Source organism: Brassica oleracea, chromosome C6 (genome assembly GCF_000695525.1).
Source record: "Brassica oleracea var. oleracea cultivar TO1000 chromosome C6, BOL, whole genome shotgun sequence".
Lineage (NCBI taxonomy): Eukaryota > Viridiplantae > Streptophyta > Magnoliopsida > Brassicales > Brassicaceae > Brassica > Brassica oleracea.
This window is the reverse complement of record NC_027753.1, coordinates 31561308-31578450: the sequence shown is the minus strand read 5'-3', so window position 1 is coordinate 31578450 and position 17143 is coordinate 31561308. Positions and strand designations below refer to the sequence as shown.

The window sequence follows — 17143 nt, the reverse complement described above, 5'->3', positions numbered from 1 at the left end:
TTAATTTTAGGTATTTTGACATATATTATACAAATTTATATGTAATATATTATTTTGTTTTATAGATTTTGAAAAATTTTAAGCATATAATGAATATTAAAATTTTAAAAATAATTGAAATGGGTTATCCGAACCCGAACCGAACCCGCAAATATCCGAACCGAACCCGAACCAAAATTTAGAAATACCCGAATGAGGCTGAAATCTTTAAACCCGAAAACCCGAAACCCGGTTAGATCCGAACCGAATCCGAATGGGTACCCGAACGTCCACCCCTATATATGTCGACCATATACTTTTGACAATACAAAATAAATATTGGGGAAATTTCATGTTTACCACTTTCATGTACTATTTTTCATTTTTACCACCACTAAATAGATATTTTCAAAACTACCTTCTTCATTAAGTGGCAAAAGACTTTTATACCCTTGTTCTCTATATATAATAAATCTTTATTTAAATAAATTAAAAAATAATTAAAAATCATATTTTTTTATAATAAATAAATATAACCTTGTTTTCGTATTATACTTTTTCAAATTCAAACTTTTTTATTTATTTTTTTTGAATTTTTTTGAACTTTTTTCAAATTTTCATTTTGAAAATTATGTTCGAAACTATTTTTTTTTTAATTATATTTATTTATATATTTATTAGAATCCTAAATTTCAAATTCCAAAAACCTTACTACACATCTAACTTTAAATCCTAAGTGTAGATTAGTTAATCCTATGGTATAAGTGTCTTCTATTTAAAAATGAGGGTAAAAGTGATTAGTGTAAACATGAATGCTGAATGTGATATTCATGCCAATTTCCCATAAATATTCATCATTAGTAAAAAAACAAAAAAAAAGAATATTCACAAAACATCCCAGAGAGATCCGGAGCCGGGTAGAAGATATTTGTATTTGTAATTTCGGATAGGACCCGACCCGACCCGAAACAAAACGGTCAAAATCCGCAGAAACACGTTGAATCATTCTTCTCAGGGCTGAGTGGCGAGTCACGACGCGATTCATTTGAAGCTCGAGCTATCCTCTCTCTCTCTCTCTGTCGCGCGCGTTTGATCGATCCTTCCTCTTTGTAGATGTAAGTCGGAAGAATCAATCGTCTCCATTGATGAATTTCTAGTTTCTGTCATCATCTTAGTTTCATCGCAATCAATCAATCAATTCTTCGTGTGTGATTTCCGTTTTATTGTTAAGGATAGCGTTTCGGATTCGTACTTAGTGTTCATAAAATGCTTTGCCCAGTGAACGAGGATCTCAATGCGATTTTAGTGAAAATCTGAACTGTTTCGTCATTTTGTGGAATGATCTATCATAGAGTATTGAAATTATTGTGATTAATCATCATATAATCTGTATTAGAATATCAAATGTAGTTTGTGTATAATCACTATGCAGATAACATTTTAGAGTTCGGCTTTTGATGGTATGTAGCTAGCTGGTTTCATACTGTATAGAGCTTTAAACACTACTTGCAAAAAAATGGCTTCAAGAGCGCTTCTCCGAAGAAGGAAGTACATCGTCCAGTCTCTAAGTGAACAGTTTAACACGATCCAATGTCTTTCAAGCGTTGAGCGTCAAGGATATGAGAGCATTAGGGGTCTTGATTCTGTAAAAACTGATTCCAAATTGCTCTCTTTTCTCAAGAATAAAGAGTCGTTCACTTCCAATTTGGATGGGTTTCATACAAGTCGATTGCTTCAGTCTCCTAATTTTAGTAACGGAGGAGTTGGAAAGTTAGAGTTTTCTTACCCGTTGGGGTATAGATCGGTTCAACAGTCTTTGTGGTCTTCTGTGGCGACGGCCAACAAGCCTGATGATGATAAAAAGGGAGAGAAGATTACTTCACAGAGCAAAGAAGCCTCTCCGGAGGAGTGTGATGAAGCAGTGGAGGGGCTGAGTTTGGCTAAAGCTAAAGCTAAAGCGAAGAAATTGGAAGAATCGCAAAAATCTGATGTATCTGTTATGCAACGTGTGAGGGCGTTTCTTCTTGGAATAGGTCCTGCTTTGAGAGCTATTGCATCCATGAGCAGGTCAGGATTGTGGCTTTTGAGCTGTATTTGATGGAATTTTGTTGTTATTTTTTAACATGTGATCTGTTTTTGCAGGGAGGACTGGGCCATCAAGCTTCGCCACTGGAAAGATGAATTTAAATCTACGCTGCAACACTACTGGCTGGGGACGAAGTTGCTCTGGGCTGATGTCAGGATTAGTGTTAGGCTGCTTGTTAAACTTGCTAATGGGAAAGGTCTCTCTAGGAGGGAACGACAGCAACTCACTCGAACCACTGCCGACATTTTTAGATTAGTCCCGGTTGCAGTTTTCATTATTGTCCCGTTCATGGAGTTCTTGCTACCGGTAGCTCTGAAGCTGTTTCCAAACATGCTCCCGTCGACTTTCCAGGACAAGATGAAAGAAGAGGTATTGTTAAATAAATCTTCTCTGTTTTTTATATGTCGTGAGAATTCTTTGCTTACCGACTGGAAGATTTTGAATGACTATTTGACACCAAGCAGGAGAGACTTTGTGGGCTAGATTTCTACATTTTTGACTATGTCTTGGCTCTTCCATTCTCAAGATAATGCCTTATTCGGATTTTTATGAAAATAGATCTACCATTGATATACCCTTCTCATTATGTAGTACACTTAAGGTTCAGAAGAAACATTTGCATATTCCAACATTAAAACGATTTAGTATTGCCAGTTACATCTTTAAGACTGGCCTAGAACCCATGTATTGATTTTTATTCGTGATGATATTGGTTTGTCTTGTTTTCCCCTTCATGCTAGTAAAAGATCTGGTTTGAACATTAATGTAGGGCTGTGACTGTTTTGAGATTTGTAGTTGCTGAAATTATCATAGCCAACGGTTGATGTAGATGTTTAGCCCTTGATCTATTTCCCTAGAAGCATTGCAATCTTTTGAACACATGCTTACATCTGAGTACTGAAATTTGTTTTGTTTGAAACTGATTTAGAGTACTAAGGCTACTCAGTGCGGATAGTGAACTAGTATACAAATTTAGGAAGAGCAGAGCAAAGAAGTTGAGTTTATTAATGCTAAAAGAAACACAAATCATATTTATATTTTACCATCTTGAGCTACATTGATCTGGGAAGTATGATTTTTTTTTATCTTATATCGTCTCACAGTTACTCATTCCTGTTTGTCAAGTTAGATGCTAAAATTCTTGGAACTTTTCTTTTTCAGGAGGCACTAAAAAGAAGGCTGAATGCAAGGATGGAGTATGCAAAGTTTCTCCAAGATACTGTGAAAGAAATGGCAAAGGAAGTCCAAACCTCGCGCAGTGGAGAGATAAAAAAGACAGCAGAAGATCTAGATGGATTCATGAACAAGGTTCGCTTTTCTTGTTAACTTTTACAGTTGAGTTCCTCCTGTTTCTTCAAGATGGACTGATACCTTCGTTAATCAATTGTACAGGTCAGAAGAGGAGTTGGTGTTTCAAATGATGAAATTTTGGGTTTTGCTAAACTATTCAATGATGAGCTTACATTGGATAACATTAACAGGTTACGCATTAGTCAAAATTGTATATATTACGATACTAATTCTCTCTTGGCTTGTTTTGTTTATATATAATTTTCTTAACTGCAGGCCTCGATTGGTAAATATGTGCAAATACATGGGTATTAGCCCATTCGGAACGGATGCATACTTGCGTTATATGCTTCGGAAAAGATTACAGGAGTAAGTTCAACACACTGCTTATATTGCCATTTTTCTCGTCTCAAGTATCGAACAATGAGTCCTACAACAGTTTCTCAGTTTTTGGTGACATCGGAAGACTTCTGTGGACTGTGGGCTTCAATATATTCACGCATCTAAATCTATTTTCTCATTTTCACATAACCATTGGGCATTGCCATTCCTTGGACTTCGCAGGATTAAAAAGGATGATAAGTTGATCAAAGCTGAGGGTGTGGAGTCTCTTTCAGAAGCTGAACTTCGCCAAGCTTGCAGATACAGAGGAATGCTTCAATTAGGTTCAGTTGAAGAAATGAGACAGCAGGTTATTGCTCGTTTATAAATATTATTCAGCATGCAGTGTTTTCTAGAGGTGGTATTAAACAAATGATACCCTTTGTGAACAAGAAGAATGATCTTGTGTTTGGTACATGTGTTGTTTTAGAAGTTAAACTAGAGGAGGTGATTTCTGATCTGCAAATCACTTTTTTACAGTTAATTGACTGGCTGGATTTGTCCCTTAACCATTCAGTTCCATCGTCCCTCTTAATTCTCTCTAGGTAAGCTTGTCCTGCAACTCAATAGACAAATATACTTGAAATGACATTCCCGCACTTGTCTTTCAGATCTTTCTCGATGTCTGGGAAACTCAAGCCGGAAGAGGCTGTTCAAGCTACTCTCTCTTCTCTGCCAGACGAGGTTCTGGACACAGTTGGGGTCACAGCTCTGTCATCAGAAGATTCTGTATCAGAAAGGAAGAGGAAGTTAGAATACTTAGAAATGCAAGAAGAATTAATCAAGGTCTTTCTTTTTCTTTTCCTACCAAAGTAAATGCATGATTGAGGAAACTATGTTTCTCTTATCCGTGGAGCCTTGGAAGTTTTTTTCTTGCATGTGTGAATTTGCTGAGATATTATCAGGAAATTTTTTTCTTGCTTACGTTGGGATTCAATTGAATGTAGGAGGAAGAGGATGAAGAAGAGGAGGAAATGGCAAAGATGAAAGAATCTGCTTCAAGCCAAAAAGATGTAGCGTTGGATGAGATGCTGGCTTCTACAGCTAAAGATGCAAATGAACAAGCGATAGCGAAAACTCTTGAGAAACATGAGCAGCTATGTGAGCTCAGCCGTGCATTGGCAGTTTTAGCTTCCGCATCTGTATGAAGACTTTTATCACACTCTCCATTTATTTTACTATCAGAGGTAAAGAAAACCGTTAATGCTTATCGTTTCTTTTGACCATGGATCCCAGTCTGTTAGCATGGAGCGTGAAGAGTTCCTCAAACTAGTTAAAAAGGAGGTAAAATCTGATTTGCATTGCCTTCTAGATTTTTATCTTACTTTTTTCTGAATAAAATTTATATTACAGGTAGATCTATACAACAGCATGGTAGAGAAAGGTGGCACAGACGATGAGGAAGAAGCTAGGAAAGCTTACTTAGCTGCTCGAGAAGATAGTGACCGAAGTGCTCAGAAAGCAATCGCTGATAAAACTTCTTCTGCACTGTTAGATAGGGTAACAACAAAGTCTATTTCTTTCTATCTGTCATAAACTATGGAAAGTCTTATTAAGTCTCATCTTCATCTATCTTTCCATCTTTAGGTTGAGTCCATGCTCCAGAAACTTGAAAAGGAAATAGATGACGTCGATAACAAGATTGGAAACCGCTGGAGACTCCTGGACAGGTCTGTGTGGAATCATCCTATAGATTTGTTTCTGAATAATTTGGCAGTCGATAAATACAATTTTGTATGTACAGAGATTATGATGGAAAGGTAAGTCCAGATGAAGTTGCATCGGCTGCCAAGTACCTAAAGGACACATTGGGCAAAGAGGGAATTCAAGAGCTTATTCAGAATCTTTCTAAGGATAAAGGTCACAACTCTTTATTCTTTTTTCTTCCATTGCCTTAACTTCTCAACTTGATGCAAGCTCTTCTTTTTTTTTCTCTCTCTCTCTTTTAGATGGCAAAATTCTGGTGGAAGATTTGGTGAAGTTAGCGAGCGAGATTGAAGATGCTGAAGAAGCAGCTGAGGAGGCGGCGAATGAGCCAACCAAGCCTTGAGATTGTTTGTTCTTTTGTGTGTTATCTCACTTTCACGATTCATATTTCTGTTTACTGGAAAGTAAAATTCACATAGTATGACTAAAAATCTATCATTATAAGTTTCTTGACACGTTTTTTTTTGTTATCAACATTATTGGTTTCTTCAAGAAAAGCTTTTTTATATGAGTTGATATAAGAACATATAATTTTTCGTGGACAAGTTAAAGTGGATAATAGATGAATGAACAAATCGAATCAAAATATCGTCGATTGGTTAGCATGGACAAAATATTTCACATGCTCACTATTTAGGCATTATCTGATAATAAATTTTGATATGTATATAGTTTTATTTTCGTTACAAAATATTTCTGATTAAATTTTAAAAACATTTCAAACATTATCTACGTATAATTTTATAGGGTAAAAAAAAATATTTTTCGCCCTAGGGCCTTTAACAGTGTTGAGCCGGTCCTGATTCGCAGATATGTAGTTCGATTGAACCGAACCACGACCAACACCATTTCTGTTCCCATTGTTTCTTTTTCTGTTGAATCTGAGTTTAGTCAGACTCGGTACGGAAAGTCAAAATTCAACGGTGGGTTATTTTGAAAGTATTTTATTGATCAGAAGAAAATAACGGTTTACAAAGATTGCGTGAACAAACGGAAAGTAACCGGTGCATGCTCGTATGAGCTAGCGGGAAAGTACAAGTCGGTGAGAAATGTAACAGCCGTTAGTCTCTATGTGTTCAAGTATCTCCTTCTGATTGGCTGCTCCTGTCCTCTTTATAGTTAAACCTCTTCTTATATTCATCCTAGGTCGGTTAAACCTAATGGGCTAAGACATACCTTCCAGACCGAGTGCGAGTGTTGAGCTGATCAGCAAACCGAATAAGTGGGATGAATCCCTTATTTGATGGGCGTGGTGCAGGGTAACCCATCTCCTATATATATCTTCCAATCGCAGAACCAGTCTGTCAACAAAACTCACAATGTCTTCTCGCTCTTCATTCCTACGATTCAAGTTTTGATTCTTCATCTTGAATCAGAACACTGTATAAGCTTCCTTAAGTGTAGATTACTCGTCATTGTACATCAATAAGATCACACTTTACATTCATATCAGTCATGAAAGTCCATATGCCTTCAGCATTCGCCAATTTCATCCAGGAGACCATGTTGTTAGCAGTCCAATCTTCGGAACTCTTCCGAATTTTTAGTGGGTTGAGGTATTGATTCATTTGCATATCCTTTTTTTTTGGCTTTAGGACAGCATTATCGATAGTATTTAGATGGATACCTAATCATAAAAAAATAAAATTTATTATTAGAAGAAGAAAGAGATAGAACTTGTATTAGAGAAAATTCTTGTTTGAGATATCCAAAAACAAATTTTGAGAATTTATTTGACACTTGTCACATCATGATTGATAACTTTATTTTTATTATTTCAAATTTAACTAGATAATCAAATTATTATAATAATATTATTATTATATTTACTTACATATTACATAGAGTATGTAAGAGCACGATTAACCCCACCTTTTAAGTGGGTTCTTAAGAGGTGGCTTCCATAATTTTTTTTAAAACCACTTCTTCCTTCTTTTCTGGAAGAGGTGGAAGAGGCAAGTTTGGTAGGGTTCTTGTACTATTCGCGGACTCCACTGATTCGTGGCGGTCCGGGATTGGTTCGTTTTTAATTTTTTTTTAAAAAAAAAAAATTAGAACCCAAATGGGGTTTTAAGGGTTAGCTAGATCTCGATCCGCGCAACCGCACGAATTTTTGTTTTTATTTATTTTTAATTCTAAATTGGTATATATTATAATATATGTGTCTATCAATTTTTAAAACATAATAAGTTTACGATATATTTATTTCATTGAATAGATTGTTTTAAGCTTTCACATGTATTTGTATCTTCTTCTATATATATATTTTTGGATTATTATTTCATTATTAAAATAGTAACTATGTATATAAAGATTAGTAAAATATTGTTTTATTGTCATATTCAAAGATATTGTAACATTTCACAAATTTAGAAAGTTTTTAAAAAATTAAACTTTTTGCTTCATAGATTTATATTATCGAGTAAATAATTAAACATTTAGTTTTTGTTTAATTTTTAAAATAAACTATATAGTTTAAAATTTGTTTTCATTGGTTTAAGGTAGTAAAAATTAATCATTTTTAGATAATATGATTTTTGTTTAAAAAAAATCTTTATAATTTTAAAAGTTGTAGGAATTCAAAGTTGTGACTTCTGTTTTAATATATATAATATATAAGATGGTGCTCTTTAGACTTTTGTTGTCTTTGTAAATGGTATCAAATCTACAAACCTAACTACTACATGGTTTTGGTTCATGGATTCTAAGATCTATGTAATCCGCGTACGAGACCTCTTTTTTCCGTTCTGCTCCTATTATTTGACCTAGATTTCGTCAAACTTCTTTGACGATTTTCTTGAAACAGCTGACCGGTAATGACCAGTGTGAAGTTTGCCCTTACTTCTTCAATAGCACAAACTCGTGTTGAAACCTCGCTTAAGGCGACAATCAAGACACGCTGATCTCCTAAGTCATCACTGCGTGGCCCTAACTACAATGAATGGTCCACCAATTTACGATTGTCAATGAAATCATCTCAGCTCATCTCAGCTCACCAATAACCCTAAAGGTTCTTAGTTTTTTTTTGTTTTATTTAAAAAATAAAAATTAAAAACGAACCAATCGCGGACCGCCACGTGTCTGTGAAACCCGCAAACAGTACAAAAATCCAACCAAATTCGCCTCTTGCAGAAGAGGAGGAGGAGCCGGGTTTTATGAAAATAGTGGAGCCCACCTCTTAAGAACCTACTTAAGTGGCAGGGTTAATGGTGGCCTAACGGGGGAATCTAACGAGGGTTCTTAATATTTAAAATAAAAGAAAAATTAACAAAATTAGGAAAGAGAACATACAAAAGTTCTTATCTAGGTGATTGAAGAACCGGTTACTAAATTTTTAAGACAGTTGTCACTTAAATAATGTTTGAACGGGTTTTAACTAGCTAAAATAATTATAATATTAATATTTTTACTTTTTAAGAAACTGTCATAGATTTCAACCGTTAATGATGCTCTTAGCCATGATTATCCCTGAAACCCACTAAGTGTTTCTTAAAAAAATATATTTTTTTTTGTCTGTAAAAAAAAATTTTAAAAAGCGCACCAATCGCGGACTGCCACATGTCGGTGAAGCCCGCGAACAGTGCAAAAAAACCCACCATAATCGGTCTTTATCTCACGCCTTTTGAGATCGATTTTTAAGTTTTTCTGTGGGCACCCAGACATCAAGAAACCCTTTACTATCCTCCGATATTCATGCTTTTACGTTCTCCACTATCCAAATCTATAAATATCTCTGTGGATGTGGTTCAAAAAAAAATCTCTGTGGACGTAACATACACGAGGAGTGTATTGATTTGTTTGACAAGACTGTCCGTATGGTGGTGAAAATCTGAAAATATTGGACCAATTGTTTTTTTTTCTGTTGGTTACTGACATACCTACATGTTATATTCATAGTACTATCGCACGACAATGAATGATCAAGTCCCCAGAAGGCCCAAGGAAAAAAAAAAGTCTAGTGATGACATGCACTAATCGAACTATCAATCTTTCTTCATGACAACATTCTATCTATTTCTTTTCCAAATTTCATTGCCACCCTCTCCTTTTCTTTTTTGTTGAAAATCTCCTATTACTTTTTTATCTCTAAGTAACTTCGCTTTTTAAAACTAGACATTTTCAGTATATGGGATGCAAATTCTTCTTCTGTTACAATTTTTTGTTACAATTTTTCTCACTACAAGAAAACACAAAATTAGCGACGAAATATAACGAAGAAAATAAGTCCTCGTAAATGTACGTCTTATTTACGAGAAACTTACGAAGAAAAAACAAATCAACGTAATTTCGTCATAAAATAACGACAACAATTTAACGTGGTTTTTAAGTAAAATGGAATGGTTCATTTAAAATTTAGATATACAAAGAGTTAATAGCCACCTTGAAAATTCCAGCCTTCTCACCAGCAATTCTGCCAAGCGTATCACCTAGAGAAGAAATAAATCATGATACATTATTTATAAGAAGAAATAAATCATGATACAGTATTTTATTAATAAAATAAATATAAAAATAATCATAAAGTTTTACAAAAATAAAAGGTTCACAACAATATTTATATTATTTTATTAATAAAATAAGTATAAAATACAAAAAATATAAAAATCATTAAAAAATTGAAACAAATCACAAAAATTCACAAAAATCAAGAATAAAATTATATGTGGTTTTATAAAAGCGACTAAGGAATAACGTGCATTGAGTGCTATAAACTGGCTACCCTCAAGATATCATTAGTATAAATTCTTCCCTTTAACAATCTTGAACTTTTCGAAATTCAACCAACACACACATAGAACATAACAGATTAAAAAAAATCCAAAATAGCAGTCAGTCTCTGGGTTATGATTACTCTAATGCAGATTAGAAAAATTCATTATCTTCAAATGATTCTCGTGAATGATTTATTTTATTTTTTTATGAATTTTTATATTTTCTGTATTTTTATATTTATTTTATTAATAAAATAGTTTAAATATTTTTTATGAATTTTTATATTTTTTGTATTTTTTTATTAAAAAAATAATTTAATTTTTTGGTGAATATTTTATTTTTGTGAATTTTAGTGATTTTTATGATTTGTTTGAATTTCTTATGGATTTTATATTTTATTTATTTATACTTATTTTACTAATACAATAATATAAATATTGTTTGGAATCTTTTATTTTTGTAAAATTTTATGATTATTTTATATTTATTTTTTTAATAAAATAATTTAAAAAATGTGAATTTTTGAATTTTTGTGAATTTTATTGACTTTTTATGATTTGTTTTGAAATTTTTATGAATGTTTTTATATTTTGTATTTTTATATTTATTTTATTAATAAAATAATTTTAAAAACATTTGGTGAATATTTTGATTTTTGTGAATTTTTAGTCATTTTTATGATTTGTTTTGAATTTTTTTATGAATTTTTATATTTTTATATTTTAATATTTATTTTCTTTATAAAATAATTAAAAAAAAAACCGACACGTCATCGGATTTGAACAGTACCGGTTACCGTTTTGACTTCATGTACAAGTAAGCCAAGTTGAAGGTTTCTTTTGATAAAAGTGTCCATTTGAAGGTTTAAAGTGCTTGTGAAATACTCTTAGGGTTTAAAGTGTAAGTGGCTGCCACCTTGAAGATTTTTTATGCGATTTTCCCTTAAACAAAAGGAATGTAACTCAAAAGTCATGAACCAATATTTATAGCCGAGATAACTAAAGATAAGGACAATGATAACATCTTCATAACAGGACTGGTATGGCATGCATGAGAGGATTCCAGTTACAAACCTAGAATCTCCATGTGGTCAATTTTTGGTTTAGATAAGCACGGATGCTTACCAGCATAAGATTCTTGTAACATCTTGTATGGCTAGTGTTTTATTAAAAACAAATTAAATAATTGAAACTTATTTAATTTTTAGTTACTTTTAAGTATTATTACGGTCTTGTGGTATTTGTAAATAAGGGATCGGAAATAGAATGTTACACAGTTTTTTTGCTTAGAAAATAGAAATATCTACCTTTATGAATTAATTTATTTTCTAAAACATATATATATATACTCCATTTAAAAACAAAGGGAATATACGTGTTGTCTTTTATTATATATATTTTTAATTATTCGATATTCTTACATTCAGTGTATATAGGGAAAAGTGAATAAACTGACCGACATATTTTACTTGTTAAAAACTTATTTTTTTTTGCCATTTTATTTATTCTATTTATAAAGGCCACACTAATCTCTTGTCTTAGAAACAAACAAACTCAATATTTTTCCAACAAGTTTATAGATATAAATATGATGAAAGTGTATTATGTGATCACCAAGATGAACTCAAAAGTAGAACAAAAAGCAGATTCTACTGCCACTGGTTGTTTTTCTAGTCCATGTTTTCCGAATGTTAAGATACGGTTGCATGATTGCATCAGACTAAAATGAAGTATATCTATTGCAAACTTGTAGCTATATAACACTTATATTTCATGTAGAAAATATTGCATCACACACCATTTAAGTAAAAACACTCTCATTTGTTTCCCCCTCTGATTTATTAATACATTTTAAATTATTGTAGTCATTATCACCGTTCATTACTCGTATCATAAAAATACTTATTATAGTACTATAGATGCTTTAATCTCATTAGGGCGTGTAAAGTCAATTGATCTAAGGAAGAAGCCCATCGATCTAACTTCTTCGTCCTCCGCAGCCATTATCCCTCTGACAATTGAAGTAAACCGCAGCCGCGGGAAGGCCGAGATTGTATAGCGCAGCAAACTCACGAGTGTTAAATTGTGGGCGCCACCCTGGTTCATACACCGTTTGCCTCCCGAGCTGCCGGAACAACACCAGCACGATACGATGAATTCCCGAGGTGGGCCTTGGATTCTCGTAAGACACAATCTCATTGCCTGCGAAAACAACCATCAAACATATATATACATTGGTTCTATCAACCGCATATATAGCCATCAATCTATGGAATAAAACTCACCAAAGTTTGTTCCAGTTGTCGCAGGGATATCAGTCACCAACCTGTAATGAGAGTATCCATATAGCCTTTTACGAAATTGTACCAACCCATATTAAAATGCTACTTAAACTAAAGATTGTAAGAAAGATATAATATCGTAATAGGTCGGTGCTAATGAGATCTATAGTTCTATTGTGATTGTAAAAGCAATAGATCTTCGGTGTAACTGTGTAAGTGACTCCAAAACATGCATCAATGAATATTCAAAGAGCATCATTGAAAGTTTGGTATGGTGCATGCATACTTTAACAATATAGTATATGTAATATGGTTAATGCTTTAATTAAAGCGAGACTAATAGATTTTTTTTTGTAACACTAGTAGATAAAAAGACTAGTAGATAAAAATAAAAATATATAAAGCGACACTAAAAAGAGGTGGCTGTGATATAACAGGATACCTGGTCCTACTAACTTCAAGTCACAAAGCTACGTCCTCAGGCTAAGAATGTACAAACAACTTTAAAGTTGAAAACGAAATGTTTGTACAAATAGGCTTATTGTGTAGCTTGTTTAAGAAAACATATATACATATTGTATACATATAGCATGCTAAGTTTTTGGAATCTCTTCAGTTTAGCCTATGGTGTTTGGGCTTTGTTAGGAGACAAATTGATAAACCGCTTTCTTAAAGCTGATTCTACATGTAGTCCTCGTCTATTAAACGTCAAATATTTTACTTTTGTTATCAGTGAATTACTAAATTTAAAGTCTCCAATTAATATATTTATCATTTTTCCATGTCTAGTTGTGTATATATATATCTAATTAAAGCAAAATTGTGTGAGGATATAACAAAAAGATGGATAAAAGAGGTGAACTAGTTCACAAACCAATGGAGATATTCTCGTAGGTGCGGGTTGCTAGGACTTGGAACATCTGGATCCACCATAACCTTCATTAAACCCATCAACATTAAAATACGTTACAAATAAGACGATTTTTTTTGGTAAAAACAAATATATATAAGTATCAGTCTCAAACTGATGAAGAAAGCATAATTAAGTTTGAGAAATGAGATAACACAGGAAAGAAGAAGAAAAATGAATAGAAAACCGTAGGTAGCTACTAGTCCAAAAAACGGTAGGTTTTAGCTACATGTATATATAGGCAGTGTATTTAAAAGAGTAACTTGAATATACTTATTCAACAGGCATCAAATACCACAAGAGAGATCAAAATATTCATCAATATATTTGTTAAATGGCCATCCATTTTCTTGATTATTATATTTTAAACATTCGAACCCATATACTTTTGCCTTTTTAAGAGTATTGTAACATTTCTTATAAAATTTACTAATCTAAATTATTGAAGGAACAAAGAAAATCCCCAAGATTCTTACCCAAACTAAAAGCACTAGTATGCAAAAAGTTTCGGGAAAAAATGAAAACCTTTTGGCAAAAAAAGTTTCTGAAAAGAAACATCTGAGACTTAGAAAAGAGACCAAGAAAGAAGAGAATTCTGGTAGAATATAAAACTGTTTACATTGACTTCGGCATTTGGTTAAATGCTCATGGGTTCATCTTCATGGTAAAAGGTAAAAAAGCATTATACTTACTGCTATGGTATATCTAGAAGTACAACCAATAAATCGTAAGAGAACAGAACGAGAGAAAGATTTCACTAAAGGTCTCTTTGTGTATCAGCGTGGCCAAGGTAAATTGCATGAAAGAAGAAGAGTAATGAAGCAATGAAGAAGAAATAAGAAACAGAGAGTTTAAGTGTAAGAACCAAAGTATAGAAGTTCCTTAGGTCTTCTCCACCAATCTCAACTCTTGGCTTGTTGAGAATTTGAGAAGGCCTTATATCCAACCCATTTGTCACCTCTCTTTGGCCGTATGTAACCCTTAGATCGATTGATCTTGTGAACCGTTCAAGAACGTCCCCTATCACTCCCCCTACCACAAGAGGATCTCTGTTATTTACAGACATCTCTGATCTAAAACAAACAGGTTGTTTCTGATTTATTTATTGGTTCTTCTATCTTATGAACTAGCCCTCTACATGTCACGTATATATATAGTGTCGTGGGAGTCGGTTTAACTCGGGTCGGAGAGCTCATCACCGCAATCTTTTTCCTGTATACAGTGATGTACGAGAATCCAAAACTGATTCTACGTACTCACATATTGTCTTCTTATTCCATAATTATTATTTTCTTTCTTTTATGTATTCCAATAGCTAGACTGATAATATTCCAGATTATATCGCACCCACTTGGTAGCCAATAATATTTTTATATATCCTTTAATTATATATATATATCTTTCGACTTGTGACTCAAAATAAATAAAATATCTCTCCACCATATTTACAAGTGTATTGTTTATACATAAAAGAGTGCAAATAACAGCGAAATCTGTGTTAGAAATTAATTAACAGAACTTTTTCTAGTTTAGAAGAACAGTATTTCGTATAAAAATACCCATTTATGAACGAATATTAGATGAGTTGTGGTAATAATTATGATGTGTAATCATGATAATCAACTTGTCTTGATTTGAAGAATTTGTACCAAACGATTTACCAGTAAATGAACACAAATATAAATATTTGTAACTAACTTAATTATAACAACTTTTTATTTTTAGGCTATATATACATTGATTATACAAATAATGGTATTAGCTTTTTTCCTTTTTGTTTATTGTTTTTGTTTTAGCTTTTGCAACAAACTTTTTCGAATTGGTAAAAATTGTATCTACGTTAGAACTTAGAAGAGTGGCCTACATTATTTTGAAAGACTTTCTTATTAGAAGAGTTGTTATATATATATATTTAACCCAGAGGTGTTCCGGACCTTAGACAGAAACAAACGCAAGATAAATAAATTAGCACACAATAATTTATCTTACTTTTGATATTTGTATCTCCAATTTGGACTTCTGGAATTTTTTATATATATATATAATAATTTAAAATATAAATTAAATTTTATAATATTAAAATTTACTTTTAGGTCTTTTTGTCATAACATGATCGGAAAATATAAATCTAATACGATATCAATAGTGTTTCGCTGTAACATTTAAGTTAATTTTTTTTGTTTATTTATAAACGATATAATGCATGGGAAAAAAAGATATCACGTATTAAAGGACTAAATAATATGACAGCTTTATTTTCTTACAGTGTAGCTCAAAATAAGACTTAAGAAATAACGAGAGAAGCAAGTTGTAAAAAGTGATATAGCGAGCGTTCTTAATTTCAAGTTCCAATAATAGACACACATATGGCATATTTGGTGCACTTGATATAGAAAGAATAAATATATCATACGTAATCTATCCATGAAACCAGTAGACAAACTGACAAAGAATGTTTTTAAGAAAAACCGCATTGAATTAAAAGCTAATGACTGTACTTTTGAAATATCCACCATCTATTTTACAAAAAGAAATATCAACCATCCATTTGTTGAGGCGCTGTTTGCGTCTACGCATAAACTTACTAATTTGGGAGATTTCGTTTTTGACCATCGCCACTAATTAGACCATATATTTATTCAATGATGAGTTTATAAAATTGACCTTTAATCGTTCGTAATATTACTCAGAAAATTTGAATAGTAGATTTGAAATGATTTTTCATAGTATATTTTGTTTTGTTTTGAACTCTTAGTATTATGTTCTTGGTTACACAATATTTCGAAATTCAAACTTATCAAAACCATATAATATTTGAACTTATAGTATTTAATCTATAACAAAACTAGACCATAGTGAAAGAAAAACTAGACCATAGTGTGTACGTAGCATTAATATAAATTTTGTTATAAATTAAGCATTGAAATGATCATCCACTTCTTTACCAAACTCAAGCACTATGATCATCCATTCCTTTACCAACTCAAGCACTATGATCATCTACTCATCAAGCATTATGATCACCCACTCATTTACCAAATTAAGCACTATCTTTGTTATTTTATGTATTGTTGTTCACTATAAATACCATCACTCATCTCACTCTTTTGTACACCATTACATCTTCTTCTTACTTATAATAAACTCTCTCACTTATAGTAGTGTTATTTGCTTCCTACGGGTATTAAATTCTACTCTTATTTAAATTTCACGATACTATAAATTATAAGTTATTTCATAACACGTTATCAGCACGATCACTCTGCGATTCAGTAAAATTTATTTGTATAATTTATACCATGTTATAATGGTCGGTATACCGCCTCTACTATTATTTATATCATGTTATAATGGCCGGAATACCGCCTATATTATTTACTAGTAATTTAATTTATTTATTGGTCGGCCGAGCCGCCTTATATCCTGTTTATTATTTATTGGTCGGCTGAGCCGCCTTATATTCTGTTTATTATTAATTGGTCGGCCGAGCCGCCATATAATTTATTTATTATTCTGCATTGATCGGCTGAGCCGTCGCATGATTTATTGTCATATAACATAAATATTTCATTGTCATAATTTTTCACTTTTATGAAATTTTATAGATTTGATTGACCGTTTAATACGATATTTTCAGACTAATTTTTGGTGCACTCGATTTAACCCAATGGTCACAAAGAAATTTTTTCAAAAATTTCCCCTTTCTCCAACGGTCATGAACAGTAATTTTCATCTATAAATACAACTCATTTTCACTCCATTTCATCATCCAAAACATTTCATCTTCTCTCAAAAA

General features: G+C 32.4%; 2 protein-coding genes across 3 annotated transcripts; one reads left to right on the top strand and one right to left on the bottom strand.

The window, feature by feature from the left end:
- Positions 1 to 985: 985 nt before the first annotated feature.
- LOC106300772 (LETM1 and EF-hand domain-containing protein 1, mitochondrial) lies at positions 986 to 5880 on the top strand. Of its 2 annotated transcripts, none has more exons than XM_013736986.1 (15): positions 986 to 1094; positions 1412 to 2046; positions 2122 to 2434; positions 3227 to 3373; positions 3458 to 3546; positions 3632 to 3724; positions 3920 to 4046; positions 4217 to 4281; positions 4348 to 4522; positions 4684 to 4878; positions 4973 to 5020; positions 5090 to 5236; positions 5324 to 5406; positions 5481 to 5596; positions 5686 to 5880. In XM_013736986.1, exons 2-15 carry the CDS (start codon positions 1496 to 1498, stop codon positions 5784 to 5786), a joined length of 2250 nt encoding a protein of 749 aa, XP_013592440.1. In that variant the 5' UTR covers positions 986 to 1094; positions 1412 to 1495; the 3' UTR covers positions 5787 to 5880. The 2 variants fall into 2 exon arrangements, with proteins under 2 accessions (XP_013592440.1, XP_013592441.1); XM_013736987.1 differs by having other exon boundaries at positions 987 to 1094; positions 1448 to 2046.
- A 6031-nt stretch (positions 5881 to 11911) lies between these two features.
- On the bottom strand, positions 11912 to 14470 carry LOC106299261 (protein FLOWERING LOCUS T-like). Its single transcript, XM_013735380.1, has 4 exons — positions 14213 to 14470; positions 13312 to 13373; positions 12441 to 12481; positions 11912 to 12357 (listed from the first exon to the last, which is right to left on the bottom strand). The coding sequence occupies exons 1-4, from the start codon at positions 14411 to 14413 to the stop codon at positions 12134 to 12136; spliced, it is 528 nt and encodes a 175-aa protein (XP_013590834.1). The 5' UTR covers positions 14414 to 14470; the 3' UTR covers positions 11912 to 12133.
- Positions 14471 to 17143: the final 2673 nt, after the last annotated feature.